Below are 15,189 nucleotides of genomic sequence, written 5' to 3'. Positions count from 1 at the left end.
GCCAAGTCTAGCATTGAAGTAATGGCGTAACATTCCAACGCTATGGCCCACGCTTGCGCTCGTCAAGGGCTGAGTCGAGCAGCCAGGCAGCGCAGCCCGTAAGTGCCAAGTGACAAATTAGCCGAGTGACGTGACCACCAGGTGTCTCTGAATTAAGACACGGAAAGTATAAATAATCGTGTCTTGGCCTTTTCGTGTATATAGAGTCAAAGGTCCACGCCATTTCTTGAAGATGGGAATTATCAGTTTGCAGCAGTAATTGAAGCAGACAGAGCTTGAAAACTCACCACAATTTGAAACACGGAAGGAAAACCCCTTCTCCCTCCAGTAAGCAAAATGCACTTCAATGCTTTTGTTACTTTGTTCTTTGTTCCAGCTGCGCTCTGCGTAAAACTGCCGTTGGATGCTCTGCAACCAAGGCAGGATGGCTGTGAAGTCTACGGAAACTATCCAGAGTACACCGGACCATGCGAGGATACCAGTAAGAGTTTTCACCTCCCAGTCACTCGTAACACCTCTGACAAGCTTGCTAGATTGTGGTGCCAAAGGAACGGATTGTACGAAGACATCCCAAGGTTGTGTAATTTACCCTGGTGAGTTGGGTTTCTAATAGACTACTCTGTACTGTTACTGTGATTTCTTGGCTGACGGGCTCGGATTCGACAGCATTTGGTTGTCCTGCTGAAGGTTGCACGTGCACTTACTATTGAGAAGTCTGCAAGAGAATATCGAACATGGATTGATAGAAATAGCCATCTATGACATCCCGCAGCTTCGTGTTTTGGAACTTTTCGATTATCTGAGATGGGATGGGCCTTGAGCCTCCACTTTCACCGCTTTTGTTCGTATTCTTCCCGGACGAGGCAACATCCGGAGCGGTTAAATCAGCCGTCTGGCCTAGCCGCACCCTCTCCGTGGACTTGGAGTCGGGTTTCGGGGTCAGCTGAATCGAACTTGGGGACATTCTGAGGCTGCTCCTTCTTGAAATCTTGTTTGGCATTTCTGGTCCAAGAGGCTGTTGGGACAACATCCGCCTGGCCCTCGAAAGTCTTTGTTTCATCCTCGTTGCCACTCCCATTGGCGGGCCCCTCCTCCTGTTCCGTCGCCTTGTCTGTAGACGGATCGGCAACTGCTTTAGTCTGGGTCTTGTGGAAACTCGAACACAAGGATTTCGAGTCCTTATTTGACATATTGATTAGAATTTTTTTCGGCGCCCTTGACGGTACCTGGGTGAGCTATCGCTGATGCCCAAAAGGGGCGTTTAAAGTGAGGCAGCAGGACTAGTTCCAGAAGTCTGGCTTGCCCAGAACAGAAGGCTTGGCAAAGACTTGAATAATTCAATTACAACAGATCAAGTGTCCCTGATTCTGTCTTCGCGTTTCTCTTACTTGTGTTGTTCGTGGCGATACAGGAGGGGGTGCTGGACTTGGCGATGGGGGAGTCGCTGCACAAAAAGCAATCCAGGGTATGGATTTGTCGCCGCGAGTGATTCACAGATCTATGGTCGTGCGCGCAGACTTGGGAGGGACGGATCACAAACTGGGGCAAGCAAGGTACACAGACGACAGTGCCTCGCTCGAAGATACCATAATGGACGTTGCATAAGACTGCCGTGCAAGTTGGAGCCTGTTTCATAAACGGGTGACTATGAGAGATAAGTGGCTCAAATCATGGCTGCGACTCTTAGCCAACAACCCTTCATTCCCAACACTGCGGACATGACGACACGTGTCTGCAGTGTACAACTTACGCCATGCGGCACAGGGCACCTGGCCGCCATGCTGTGCCATTCGGCATCAACTGAGCGCAGAGCGAGTTTCCTAGATATCTGCACAATATCTGGCCCACCGGGCTTGAAAGATTACCTATCTTTCAATCTCTCATCGCTTGACTATACCGCCCTTAGTCAGTACAGAGGATGGATCTGTGCTATCATTTGGCGGGCAACACGATCTATATTTGAGGACCAGCCACAGACAGACCTCTTTCATCGAGGCTCAAGGTGTTTCAGTCGCTGGCTAAATCCATCGTGAATTTTAAGCACCTTTCGGTGTCTTTTCTCAGTGACGCGAAAAATTGCTCGACATTCCCAGCCGGTGCGATCCGAAACCTCAAGTCGCTCGCCCTGAAATCCCAACTTTGCCTTGAATCCACTGAGCAGTTTACTAAATACCAACTTAACCTCGCCGCCAGGGCAGCAATGGAGATGCCGAAACTCCAAATCATGGAACTCTGGAACTGTGTGGCACTATACGCCGCCATCTTTAGATACGAGGCAGCGGGTACTCCCGAGCCGAGTGCTTGTAGGCTCACTTGGAGGTGCTCGTGGGCTTCGAGGGCTTCTGCAAGCCCGTGGGAATGGAACAGTGTGATCACCGCGTGGCGGCATGTGGCATCCACGAACGCATTGCGTGAGCTTCAGTTCGTGATGAATCCGTTGCCGAGTAGCTCATGTACGCATTATGGAGCTATTGTCCACCACTTGAAATTGAGGAACTTGATCCTTCACTCTACTTCTGCGATGCAGGTGCTCTTTGGGTCGGAAGGAGAAGACGAACCCGAGGTAGAGTCATGGAGGCCATCGGTGCCAGACTCACACTGGGCAAACTATAGCAAGTGAGGAGACTTGGTGAAGGAAAGAGAATACGGTTCATGATCATTCGTTTCTCGACCACAATCATGGGATTCAAATCCAATGTTTGGCAGTTGATGGCCTGTTTAGCCCACCTCGCGACCATCGCTTCTATTACAACTTCGCGCGAAATTCAGCACTTAGTCGAGATCGGCACACCGGTTTTTGCGAAAATCACCTACACGTTGTCCATCAAACCATGCATTGTTGGCGGGGCTTCGGGGCGGTGCACGTGCATGGGCAGTGTTGGAAATGCCACTGCAGTGCCTCGAGAATGCTTCAGGCAGTTGGTGGTCACCTCCTGGGCTGCAGATGCTGTGCAACCATCCCTGCAGACGGCGAGCCCGAACGTATTCTCTCTTACCTCACATTCCCAATCGCCCGACGTACGCCTTCTTTTCCCGTTTTCTCTCATGCCTGCATATTCTGTCTGCTGTCAGATCTGCAGAGGTCAGCTTCGCCACTTTTATAAGACTTGGACATCAGGCTGTGTCTGCCCTGTCATGAATGTTTCAATACCTTCAGTGGAGGCAAGTCTGAAAGACATTTCAATCGAATTACAGATGATATCTATTTGAATAGAGTGCCAGACGTATGTAAATCTTGATTAGCCTATTTAATGTTCCTATGACTTCCCTCCCATTCGCCTGGTATATCAACATTTGAAGCTGTATGTTCATTTTTACACTACCAAAGTAAGAGGGACCGTGCAAGCACGGCATTGAGACCGAATCATCACATCTACTATAGGATTGAAGTCTTATAGGAGGATATCCTATAGGAGGTTGTCCTATAACCTATAGGAAAGTATCCTGCAACTTTCAAGAGATTTGTTTTTAAAATAGACTATATAATAGTACATAGAAGATGATCATATAGGAGGCAATTCTAGTAAGGTTATTTGATGAAACGGGTGATGAGTTACATCATGGGAGCTGGCCTTAGAGAAAGCTTATACTAGGAGTCGTACATATCGGAGATTATCTTATAAGAAATGAAGCTTGTTCCACAGAGGTACATACTAAGTGTTTCCGGATCTGAAGTTTTAGAAACAACATCTTCTTGACTTTGCCTTTTTCTTCGCCTGCTGAGTATATTCACCATATGCCGGAGTCGAAGCCGAGTTCGCAACCTGTGAGTGATATGCCTGTGGTGGAGGTTTCTGTGGTGGGGTCTGTAACTTTGTGATAATCTGACCTGCGGCTTCATGTCGCACGGGCTGTGGATGATTCGCAAATGTTGAAGATTTGCCCATGCCCACTCTCTTTGCGCTATGTTATGTTAATTCAGTTTTTGACGAATCCACTGAGAAATTTCGGGCGAGTGAATTGTAAAGTCCTACTCACGTTGGTTTAGGGTAAGCTGGTAAAGGACACGGCCTGGGCGCAGCGTTCGCCTTTGAAGGTGGACGTTGGACAGATTGCTGGGTCTCCCACGTCCTCGCCTTTGGCATACCATAGCTCATGGCAACTACACGAGGAGCGTAGGGTTGGTCCGGATCCGGATCGCTTAACAAAGTGATATACAATTCCCACTCCGCACATGAGAATGGACCGTGAACATCCCTGTCCTCTGTAATACGCTCTTCAAACTGCTGGGCTTCCTCAGGCCTACTCATCTGGAACCTGAGGTGATCCAAGAGACAGGCGGTCATGTACCGTCCGGTGTTCCCGAATGTTGCATTACAGCCCATGATGGACTCGACGATCGGTGGTGCAGCTCCAGTCCACTTCCTCCCCTCCTTTGGCAGCTTTGACCATACCTTTTTGAGATTTTCGGAATAATCTTCTAATTTCTGAACACGTTCAAGGGATCGTGGTGGAAGCACATCCCTCATTCTGGTGAGATTGATATGCCGTAGACCAAGTGCGTACACCTGGAGACCACTGATGTATCTATATCGGGGTGCGGTCGAGGTAACAACGTAACGCGAATGTCTCTCGTGGAACATGATGCAGTGTGCTAAGCCGGTATATTCGCCACCGTCTTCTGTCTTCTTCAGGTTCTGCTCCATTCGATCGAGAACCTTGCGGAGCGGATCGATAGCGCCCCAGCCATTGTGAGCTATACCGGTCTGGACGCCCACCTTCAGATCACTGATGCTTTGTGCAACTGATCGTAACAGTGTCGTGAGAGGGCACAGGCATTGGTAGGCGTCCTGTATAATCCGTTGTGGGAGTTCATCTCCGGGTCCAGCTACCCTTCTGCCAGGCCCGGGCTCAGAACCGTAATCGCGAAGAAGTCGTAAACGCAGAATTGCAAAGATCTTCTTGAGGTCTGCGACTAGATATCTGACACTATCTGTGTCGAAACGGGTGGACCTATCGAAATTCGCGAAAATCCCCGCAATTCGGGATGCGGCTGACAAGATCACATCAAAGTTAACCTCAGCCTTATTCATAGAATCATGCATCTGCAAAAACTGCTCCTGATGTTTCCTGGGGTCCTGTTTGTTCGGTATTTTGAAATTGATAATGCTGTCATGGTTTAGGCCCTTTTGTGCTCGTGGGGCCTGTGCTCGTTGTGCCATTGCTCTGTCTGGTGCTGGTATCAGGGAGGGCTGGTTATTGAAACTGGATACCTCACATCGAGGCTGGAATAACAAAATGTACGGGTTCTGATAAAAGGAATGATATAATTTGGAGAACAACAATTCGAACGCTCACGGATGCCATCTGTTCAAATCACCAGAAAACCGTTGGGGGTGCGAGAGGCCTGTCGAAGCTTGCTTCGTACTTCTGCTTGTAGATCTATAAAAAGAACATGGTGCGTTCTCCGGCCACTTATGCATGTTGGTGTATGTTGGCGGCCAACATACCTATAACCTGTTACGCGATACGTCAGCCTGCGGTCGCAGACCTCGAGTAGCAAGGCTTTCCTGCGAGAAACGCTGGCTGGCCCACCTTTCATGATTTGGTGCCGCAAATAGAGGAGTACAATCTGAACAAGAATCGCCGCGCGTAGAAGAACTCTAGAATATTCATCACACTATCCAAAGCCAGACACGGTTGGGATCATATAGGGAGCTGTTATTGGATCTTCCGCGGCTACGGGACCGCTCACAGACCAAGACCTCCCTGCCCTGCCTTGGGCTACCTCCGTGTTGCTGTGCCGCCAGGCCACCTGAGCCTTCTGGCCCAGCGCCTGACCCAGCGCCTAACCCAGCGCCTAACCCAGCGCGCTTAAATACAAACTTGCGGCCATAGCCAAACAACATTTAGGCTGATGGTCATGCTATCGACTTGCAGTCATTCTGCTGTCCGTTCCAAATAAAGTTGTAACTCACTCCAAGAGTCAATTTCCACATACCTAATGCCGGCGTGAAACTGCCATTTGACAAATTGAGCATGGAAGCATCGCCAGATACCATGGGATCATTATTGGCATCCTCGAAGTCATCGCAGACCTTGGTGCAGGAGCAACGTGAGTCCAATCTGCATTAGAGACAAATGTGCCAATACACAGCGTTTTGGAGCCCCCGAACCTCAAAATTTTCATAATTTCGGGAACTGCATCACTAACCAACTTGATTTTATCTAGCTGACGTCGAGTCTTCGACTCAGAATACTCGCCCAAACAGCAGCTTCGACGACGGCCTTTTGCCCCCTTATGATGAAGAGGATGAAGACGAAGAGAACGATGGATGTGAGCACTACAATGAATGGCATGGTGATCATTGGGATGAGGTCGATTACTTCAGCTCATGGAAGAATTGGGATATCGGTGATGGTTGGCCCCACAGCTTCATACGTTCTGACGAATTGAGCAAACCGCACGACCAGCTCCTTGATGTCCCTCGACATCGGCGCTGGTTGCAAAAGCTCTCCGGTCTACGCCACGAAGACTTGCCATCACTTAGAGTCTCGGTTGCAGGTACTCCAAAGATACCATTATTCAAGGACGCTACGACTGGAGATGAGTATTCACTTCATCTCCATCCAGGACTCCTTCGCGGCCTGGACCGCATTTATTGCCGTGACAACCTTGCCCCGAGGCCCGATAATCCGACTCCTTGGATGAACGTCGCAGACCCCCTTTATGAAGTCAGGTACCGAAAAACAACACCTGATGAGCCGAACCGCGAAACCAGGCCTTCTCTGCCCAACTTTATCATCATACTGGGAAGCCTCGCAGTGAGGACCTCTGTGAGAGAGGTGTGGGACTCTTTAGTGGCCCCAGGCGAAATTGTTCCGACGGAAACCACAGACTACCTGGTTGCAATAGATGCTGGACACAAAGACATCCCAGTGTGGCTCCTCGTCTCACGTTCCAATCTTCGGGACCGCGCCGAGTTCAACGGGAAGAACCATCCTCAACTTCCAGTTTTCAAGGGGCTACTGAAGGATGACAGCTATGGTTATGACACTGCATGCATTCTCCATTCGATCCGCGACATAGCCGGTCCGACTGAATTTGAAGAGGTCTGTGAGCTGGTTCGAAAGACCCGTGCTGTTACAGACCCTGGAATTCTCAATATCGAGGTGGAGAAGATGGCAGAGCTATCGGGGACCACTCTCCCCGAGGGATGGTGCAGGCCAATGCCACACGAAGAGAGTCCGCCACCTCCACCCAAGGAAATTGTTGATGATCATTTAGGCTTTGACCCGGCCGATTTGATGAGGGCTAACAGTCTCTAGGCGACTGAGAAGTCTTTTGTTGAGAACGACCTTGATGTTAGGACAAGTGATAAATTGTACAGAGCTTCGGAACCCGTGGGCTGGATTTACAGCTGTTCCAATTCTGCTTTTCTTTTTACGGCCTGCCCGTCGAGAGATGTCTCAAATTGGTGCAGCCCTTTTCTTTTGTTTCAACATATTCGGCTTCTTAAACAAAGTTCTGGTAATACACTGCGGGTTCTTGCTTCTGGCTTAATTAATTTTCACTGGATAGATCTCAAATCGTCACGGAAGAGATTTAGTTTGCGCAACTAGGTTGACTGATGCTTCAGGGGTTCCGAAGGGCCAAAGGCGTCTGTCAGCGGTTATCTGCAGTTAACTTTGAACAACTCACATGAGGCAATCTTGCGCGCCAGCAGCCAATAGTGTACTTTCAAGTCATAGATACATGCACAGAGGTTCCTTCTATGTGCATTGAGATCCTTTATACTACCAATGAGGGGATCATATATAGGGCACAGCTTATGAGAATTTCTACCCCTTAACTGATCGCTGACTTCCAGTGTATAACCCATTGTATCTCAAATCTACATTGCCTCAAGTCTACATAGCGCACTTATTCCAAGTATTATACAGTTGACGAGCCAATGCCTGGTAACCACCACATATGTGCAACACTTGAGCACTTCGCTGCCATGAACCACGATGCGAGGAATGCAAAACCTGCTGCGACTGATTTCAACCAGCCTATGATGTATACAACAAGTTATCTCCAACTCCAACTCGATTTCGCCCAGGCAGGATGCGCATCCTCAACGAAGCGCAGCCAACCCCTATCCATTTCAAAACGGGACGCATCATTTACTCTATGAACATCACGCTCTGGAAGCGACCTATGCAGCCCTCCACAAATCCCGCAGCTTCTCACTGCCAGCTTGAAAAGGACTATCGCCGGGGAGTTCATGGGGCCCCGATGTCATAGGTCGAGTGTCAAGCTCAGCAGGAGCAGGTCGTGATCCCCGTTTCGTCATGGATTTAATCGAGAAAGCCCCCCACCCACTCTTCCGTGGTCTGTCTCCCTCCAGCTCAGGCTTCCCACCGTCGTGCAGCCTCTCGAGCCTCCGCGTGTACTCGGCGTCCTCGAGCTCTGCCTTTCCGTGGTGGGGCGTTGGGCCGCCGGCTGCCGCGCCCTTGTTATCACTCAGCTTCGGTTCTTCGGTGCTGTTGGGGTCGCCTCGCCACTTTGCGCGTCTGATGCGGAAGCCGAAAGCGAAGAGCAGAAACGAGATGAGTAGGACTAGTGCGGCGATGGACCCCACCGCTATGCCTACGATGGATCCCGTGGATAGCGGTGCAGAGCTTGGGGTGTGTGTTGCGGAAGCAGATGCGCTTGTTCCGGACTTGGGTGTGTCCGTCGACGGGTTGACCGGTGTGGTATTAGAAGATGTAGGTGTCGGAGATGTAGCGGTATCCGCAAGTAGTAATCCTGATGATGTTTCCGAGACTGTTGACGCCATTATGGGGGTAGGGAGAGTCTGCTGTATCACCTGAGAAATAGTTGAAGTCTCAAGTGTTGTGAGCAGACTACTGCTCAACGTCTCTGACGTTAGAGTCGTTGGAGCTAATTCGGCCATCTCAGGTTGATCAAACCACTGGTGAATGGCGTGAAATGAACACTGAGATGGTGGTATGCGAGGGAAAATAACTCAGAAGAGGATTTGGCATTCTGGCGGGTGCTGTTACGCAGGACGGCGTGACGGATTCCACGTCCTTTCTATTCTGGGAGGCTGTGCAGCCATTTTGTGCCGTATCTGCAGCAAGCGCAAAGATACAGGCTGTTCGTTGGTAGCCTGATCGATGCATAGAGCAGAGCATGGCTGCGGCGTGTCTTGTCGCCTATGCCTCTTTTGTGCACGGAATGGGGGCTGACATGAGCGACTGATGTCAACATGGGCATTCCCTTTCATCCCCATCCCTCTTAGTTTCCATTCTTTTTCATTGCTAGGTACCAGGAGTTTAGAAGTTGGGTGAATGTCAAGTTTGATAAACTAGAATCACTGATACCCTCCTCGCAGAGCACGTACAATGTGAGCCCCTCGAGGATGGGCTTACCTTCCACAAGGGTGCAAGAAGATCTTTCATTGGAGCTTCGATGCTATCATATCTCCTCAAGTGAATACAGTCAACATTACATATCTCACCACATCGGCGTATTATATATATGTACACGTCTCACTCACCACCCGCTTCCCTTCTCGGGCGGAAAACCCGTCCCTCCCGCACCACGGCCTACAAGGTCGACAGGTGTGTTCTGCCTCGAGTTGTCCATAACGCCACGCGCTCCTTCAAAAGTTCCCGAGAGCTGATGATAGTCGTTAGAAGTCGAGACCTCTCCAATACCAGGCATTTCGCCGCCATGTGGCGAGTACACATTCCCTCCAGCACCCTGCGGTGAAGCCCCTGACCAGGGCTGTGCGATGGGCGTGCTGCCATGGAGTTCCATCGCATTCGGATTGGCGTGACTCGCCGGTATAGGGCGGGTGGAGACAGAATCCGTGGCCTTCAGCTCATGCTCGGCTCCGGTCGGGGCGTGAGGTGCTGAATGAGCTGCTCCCGGTCCAGGCTGCGCGTCTCCAGGCACGTTTTTCGGGGCGTGGCGGTGGGCACCGTTGCGACGGCGGAGGAAGAACCAGAAGAAGGCCAAGACTGCGAATATTCCGACTGCCGCGGCACCGATGGCTATGCCTGCTACTGCGCCGGTCGACAGGCCCGATCCCGAGTTCGACGAGCCCGAGCTAGATGATCCGGAGTTTGAACTTGATGAGCCGCTACCACCGGTAGCTGCGGCCCCGGCGGCTGTCATGTCGGACGATCGGTAGAGAAGAGCGACACGTTCGGCTGAGACTGTGAAGACGGCATCACCAGAAACGGACAGGGTCGTCGATTCACGGTCGACCCAGGTTAGCTGGATGGCTTTGTCGGGTCCGAACGTGAAGGCAGTTGTCGAAGAGGGGCACTGCGACAGGCCGTTGACGATCATGGTCTCTTCGCCTGCGGTGACTGTTCCCTCGCACCATGTTGAGTAGATCCCGTATGTCGTGACGGTGAGTCCGCTGCAGTACAATGAAGTTCAGCCTAGTGACCTTTGCATGAGAAGAATGTATCAGTACGCACGTGGGGCAGCAGTGCGCTGTGGTCTCCTCATCTTCGCCAGTTGGTGTCCGGACCTCCTTCCACGCGGTCGACCATCCACTCGGACAGCTCAGACCCGGTGAGTAGAGGTACGTGTTGTCCAGGACGCCGGGGACTGGAGGATAACAGGACTGGCCATTGCTATCGCACACCCCCTCAGGATAGACGGAGACAAAGCATGGCAGCGTTCCGGAGACGGCGTCTGTCTGACAGTTTGAAAGGTAGCTCTGGGTGCAGTAAGATGGCGGCTCAAAGGCGGTGGTCAGCGGGTTCGGTGTGATGGTCAACGTCGTTGCGAGGGTCGAGGTCTGAGTTGCCGAGGCACCTGTAGAGACAATTGTCTGGAGCGATGTCACGGTGATCGCCATCCTCGTTCACAAAATGGACAATCTGATCCGATAACCCCGAACTACGGCGGCACAAAGAACGAGAGAAATGTCAGGTCAAGACGAATTGCAAGGCAAAGGTTGCCTCGTTGAACGGAGACGACGGCATCTTGAGCACGCCTCTGCGGAAAAAAGGAAACGGAAAAAGAGCCAAGACCAGTGCCATAAAGAAGCCCCCAATGTCACCATACTTTTGCTGGTTTAATGAGAAAGGCATCCCGAAGGATTCAAAGTCAGCTCCGCCCCGTGCTGGGGTCGATGGAACTAGGCCTGATACTGCCTGATACCTACTGGCGATCGACAACCAGGTTACCATTGGCGTTCTTCTCTCTGCGGAACTTTTGAGTCTAATTGAGGTGCAAGGGTCAGATCATTGGGGTCGAATAGACTTCCAGCCGCCAGCCAGCTCAGCATCGCAACATTGTTTGCCGGGCATGATCAGGTCTCCAAAATGGCCGCCAATCGATTGCATGAAGGCGTTCGATATACTGCGAATGTTTTAACATGACTTTTTTTTTTTTTTACGACGATGCTGGTCTAATCATGATATGATGCGATAGTCGCATACTGCTGAAAATAATCGGCTCGACAGGTGAAGCATTGATCGAGGAGAGACGTAGTGAGGGAAGAGGAGAATGGAGCAGGCTCCTAACGGGGGTTTGCCCTCGTGACTGCGCGTTAAGAGGTGGTCCGAGCTCTTCGCGTCTGCCTCGAACGTCGTCACGACTTTTTGGGGCCGACTTCTTTGTGTCGCGGGACGGAAAGAGACTGCTGTGCCGTCCTGGTCACATTTGATCTCTTCTGGTCTCGTCATCTTTCAACCAATGTGTATCAATCACTTGACCGACGTCCAGCCAGTCTGCCATTCCCACAGATTGTCGTCCCCTCTAGAACCCCGCCATTGCGCATCATTCGATTCTCGACTCGATCCTCAATTCCACCAAATCCCACCAGCCATCCATGGCGCCCTCTAAGACGAGCAGGGCTCCTCGCCCCGCGCCCAAAGTCTCCAATCCAAAGACCCCAAGGCGCCCCAGCACAACCAACAAGAGCATCCTCAACTTCTTCCAAAAAGTTGATCGCCCCGAAGAATCCATGTTCGTTGGTGGTGACGCTAGTGTCGCGGTGGCAAATCAACCCGCCCAAGAGGTCGACGATATCTACGCCGCCGAGGATCCAGTTTTGGAAGAGAGATACAACGAGGCCCAGGCGCCAAGCAAGAGGAGGAAATTGAGCCCTGCCGAAGACATCCAGGACGAGAACGCTGCGCCAGTTGCGACCAAGCCCAAGCCACAAGGCAGACCGACGTCTGTCAAATCTTCTCCGCCGCCAAAGAAGCCGAGGAGAGGACCCTTCCTGGATGACTCTGACTCCGACTCCGAACCCGAAGATGTTGCCAAATCATCAGCGCCCCAGTCAAACGGCCCAGAGCCCAAGCAATCACCCCCGAGCAAGGAAAACCAGGAAGTATGGCCAACGACATCCAAGGACCCGGAGAGGACGAGTCTAACCGCTGCCCTTGAACCAGTCTCCAGAACCTCCCCGCCGCCCCTCAAGATCGAACCATCAACCGACGGAGACTTTGCCGACCTCGAGGGCCTGAACGACGAATTCGACGATGATCTATTCGAAGGCGAAGAGTTGCGCGAAATGCGGTTTATCAAAGAACAGGCCCGGCTTGAGGCTGAAGAGGCCGGAATACCAACTTGTGATGACGGGCTCGAGACGCTGATGGAAGACGATGGGATGACCGAGAGCTGTCCAATATGCAACAGCAGCCTCTCAGGCGTCACGCCGGACCAGGCTACCGTGCACGTAAACTCGTGTCTAGATGGGAATCCTACTCCCTTGCCATCGGCCAAGCCTACGAAGCAGCCTTCGCCCGAACCGAAACATATAAAACGAGAGGTCTCAGATGAGAAGAGGACAGACTTGGTCTCAGCGCCAGAGGTAGGGAAACGGTTCGCTCGAGCCGCAGTCGCGCGGCCGGGCCAGGCAAACCCAATAGAACTCAGCGGGGGACCAAGCAAGGATGGCAGTGGAAGCACAACCGCCTTCTCAAAGCTCATGTCTGGGCATGCTGAAGACGCCGCCTGGGCCACTGCAGCAGCGGCTGAGAGCGCCGCTCGGGGAAAACCTGCGTATCAGCGGACATGCCCTTTCTACAAGATTATGCCTGGTTTCCACATCTGCGTTGATGCTTTCCGGTATGGCGCCGTCGACGGGTGCCGAGCCTATTTTCTGAGCCATTTCCACAGCGATCACTATATTGGCCTCACAGCGAACTGGACACACGGCCCGATATACTGCAGCAAGGTCACAGGGAGCCTTGTGAAGTCCCAATTAAAGACCGCAGAGAAATACGTGGTAGAGCTGGAATTCGAGAAGAAGGTGCCTATTCCAGGGACTGATGGCGCGTTTGTGACTATGATTCCTGCAAACCACTGCCCTGGGAGTTCTCTGTTCCTCTTCGAAAAAACCGTCTCAAACCCCAACCCACATGCGCACTCAAAGGAGAAACGAATACAGCGTATCCTTCACTGCGGCGACTTCCGCGCATGTCCAGCACACATTGAGCACCCACAATTGAAGCCGGATGTTATCGATGCGCTAGGTAAAGTCAAGCAGCAGAAGATCGACGTCTGCTATCTCGACACTACATATCTCAACCCACGGTACTCATTTCCGCCACAAACCGATGTAATCCAGGCGACAGCCAACTTGTGCCTCGAACTAGACACAAGTCTGCGAGCAGAGGACGAATCAGTCTGGAACGGTGTACTGCGCCGGCGCGAGGGCCGCGGGATAGGGAACAACGACACTGTCAGCCGTTTCTTTGTCGCAGCCGACAAGAACTCCCCAGACACCAGCAAGCAGGACTCCCAGGTCACCACCACCACCACCAAGACCAACCCATCGAGCCCAAACGCCTTCACCGCACTAGGCCAAAAGGCGCGCGACAACCGCAACCGCCTTCTAGTAGTGTGCGGGACATACAGCATCGGCAAGGAGCGGATCTGCAAGGCGATAGCGCAGGCGCTGCGGACCAAGATCTACGCGCCTCCGGCCAAGATCCGGATCTGCTCGCAGCTGGGCGACCCGGAGCTGGCGGCGCTGATGACGGGCGACCCGGCCGAGGCGCAGGTGCACATGCAGATGCTCATGGAGCTGCGCGCCGAGACACTCGCCGAGTACCTGGACGCGAACCGCCCGCATTTTGGCCGCGTCGTCGGCTTCCGCCCCAGCGGGTGGAACTACCGGCCGAGCCTGGCCAACAACAACGGCAGCGTCGGCTCCGGCGGTGGTGCGGGAGGCAAGGCCCCCACTGGTGGTGGTGGGGGAAGCGCCGCGCAGGTGACGGCCAACATGCCGCCCAGCTCGGTCCCCACGGCGCACATCCTGCACGGGCCGGCGTGGCGCACGCGGTTCGGGCCCCGCGACCTGGTGCCGCAGCAGGGCAGCTCGCGCGACGCCATGTGCTTCGGCGTGCCGTACAGCGAGCACTCGAGCTTCCGCGAGCTGATGCTGTTCGTCATGGCGCTGCGCATCGAGAAGGTCGTGCCGACCGTCAACGTCGGCAGCGAGCCGTCGCGCCGCCGCATGAAGGCCTGGACGGACCGGTGGCTCAGCGAGCGGCGGCGGGGCGGGGTCATCAGGCTTGTTAGGGAGGACGGGGATGGTGGGGAGGATGAGCTTGGGAGCGATGGGGAGGCTCGGGAGGGGCGGAGGAAGGGTGGTGGTGGCGGCGGTGATGTCGCGATGTGGGATGGAAAGGATGGGCGCGGCGGAGGCGTCAATTGGTAGTGATGAGTGATTGCCTCCTCTCAGTGTAGCATCTTATGACATGCATGTAGCAGGATATTGAACAAGACATCAGCGAGGACATGACGAGACCGCATGGGCGAAGTAAAGTTTGAGATGGGGCAATATGTCATTTTCTTTTCCTATGCCTCTCCTGGGTATTGTCTCCCACACAGCCCCTGAAAACGCCCTCACAGTCTCTCAAATGCCAAGATGACCAAAAAGAGCCAGCCTTGTCGAGTTCCTCTGATCCTCATGCTCCATCCCCCTCCAGGGTTGTCAATTCATCCTCGGTAGGATTTCTCTCGTCCTCGTGGAGCAGATATGCTGTCCCAACACGTCCTTCGATATCTCCGCTATCCTAATTTCTCCAGACTTACTCACTTCGCCTTAGCAGCCTGGTTCGAAGCCTCTGCAACAGACATATGTCGTCAGCATGATCCTTTAATTGATCATCCTCACACCGTTAGGGGCTTTGGGGGGGGGGGGGGGGGGGTGAATGTCTAATAAAAAAAAAAAAAAAAATACAAAAAACAAAAACCGGGTCAACACCACCGCGCGG

At 52.7% G+C, this 15,189-nt stretch overlaps 6 protein-coding genes across 6 annotated transcripts; 2 read left to right on the top strand and 4 right to left on the bottom strand.

The window, feature by feature from the left end:
- Positions 1–884: 884 nt before the first annotated feature.
- Positions 885–1,190, bottom strand: J7T55_010629 (uncharacterized protein; the record flags this gene model as incomplete). Its single annotated transcript, XM_053130719.1, has 1 exon — positions 885–1,190. The coding sequence occupies one exon, from the start codon at positions 1,188–1,190 to the stop codon at positions 885–887; it is 306 nt and encodes a 101-aa protein (XP_052990912.1).
- A 2,487-nt stretch (positions 1,191–3,677) lies between these two features.
- On the bottom strand, positions 3,678–5,162 carry J7T55_010628 (uncharacterized protein; the record flags this gene model as incomplete). Its single annotated transcript, XM_053130718.1, has 2 exons — positions 3,678–3,903; positions 3,979–5,162. 2 exons carry the CDS (start codon positions 5,160–5,162, stop codon positions 3,678–3,680), a joined length of 1,410 nt encoding a protein of 469 aa, XP_052990911.1.
- Positions 5,163–6,000: 838 nt separating this feature from the next.
- Positions 6,001–7,269, top strand: J7T55_010627 (uncharacterized protein; the record flags this gene model as incomplete). Its single annotated transcript, XM_053130717.1, has 2 exons — positions 6,001–6,055; positions 6,173–7,269. 2 exons carry the CDS (start codon positions 6,001–6,003, stop codon positions 7,267–7,269), a joined length of 1,152 nt encoding a protein of 383 aa, XP_052990910.1.
- Positions 7,270–8,141: 872 nt separating this feature from the next.
- J7T55_010626 (uncharacterized protein) lies at positions 8,142–8,765 on the bottom strand (the record flags this gene model as incomplete). Its single annotated transcript, XM_053130716.1, has 1 exon — positions 8,142–8,765. The coding sequence occupies one exon, from the start codon at positions 8,763–8,765 to the stop codon at positions 8,142–8,144; it is 624 nt and encodes a 207-aa protein (XP_052990909.1).
- A 719-nt stretch (positions 8,766–9,484) lies between these two features.
- Positions 9,485–10,808, bottom strand: J7T55_010625 (uncharacterized protein; the record flags this gene model as incomplete). Its single annotated transcript, XM_053130715.1, has 2 exons — positions 9,485–10,361; positions 10,423–10,808. The coding sequence occupies 2 exons, from the start codon at positions 10,806–10,808 to the stop codon at positions 9,485–9,487; spliced, it is 1,263 nt and encodes a 420-aa protein (XP_052990908.1).
- A 978-nt stretch (positions 10,809–11,786) lies between these two features.
- Positions 11,787–14,630, top strand: J7T55_010624 (uncharacterized protein; the record flags this gene model as incomplete). Its single annotated transcript, XM_053130714.1, has 1 exon — positions 11,787–14,630. The coding sequence occupies one exon, from the start codon at positions 11,787–11,789 to the stop codon at positions 14,628–14,630; it is 2,844 nt and encodes a 947-aa protein (XP_052990907.1).
- Between the last annotated feature and the right edge of the window lie 559 nt (positions 14,631–15,189).

Source organism: Diaporthe amygdali (genome assembly GCF_026229845.1).
Source record: "Diaporthe amygdali strain CAA958 chromosome Unknown NODE_24_length_778219_cov_64_757418, whole genome shotgun sequence".
NCBI classification, from domain to species: domain Eukaryota; kingdom Fungi; phylum Ascomycota; class Sordariomycetes; order Diaporthales; family Diaporthaceae; genus Diaporthe; species Diaporthe amygdali.
The sequence above is the reverse complement of the archived record's forward strand: the minus strand, read 5'-3'. Positions and strand labels throughout refer to the sequence as shown.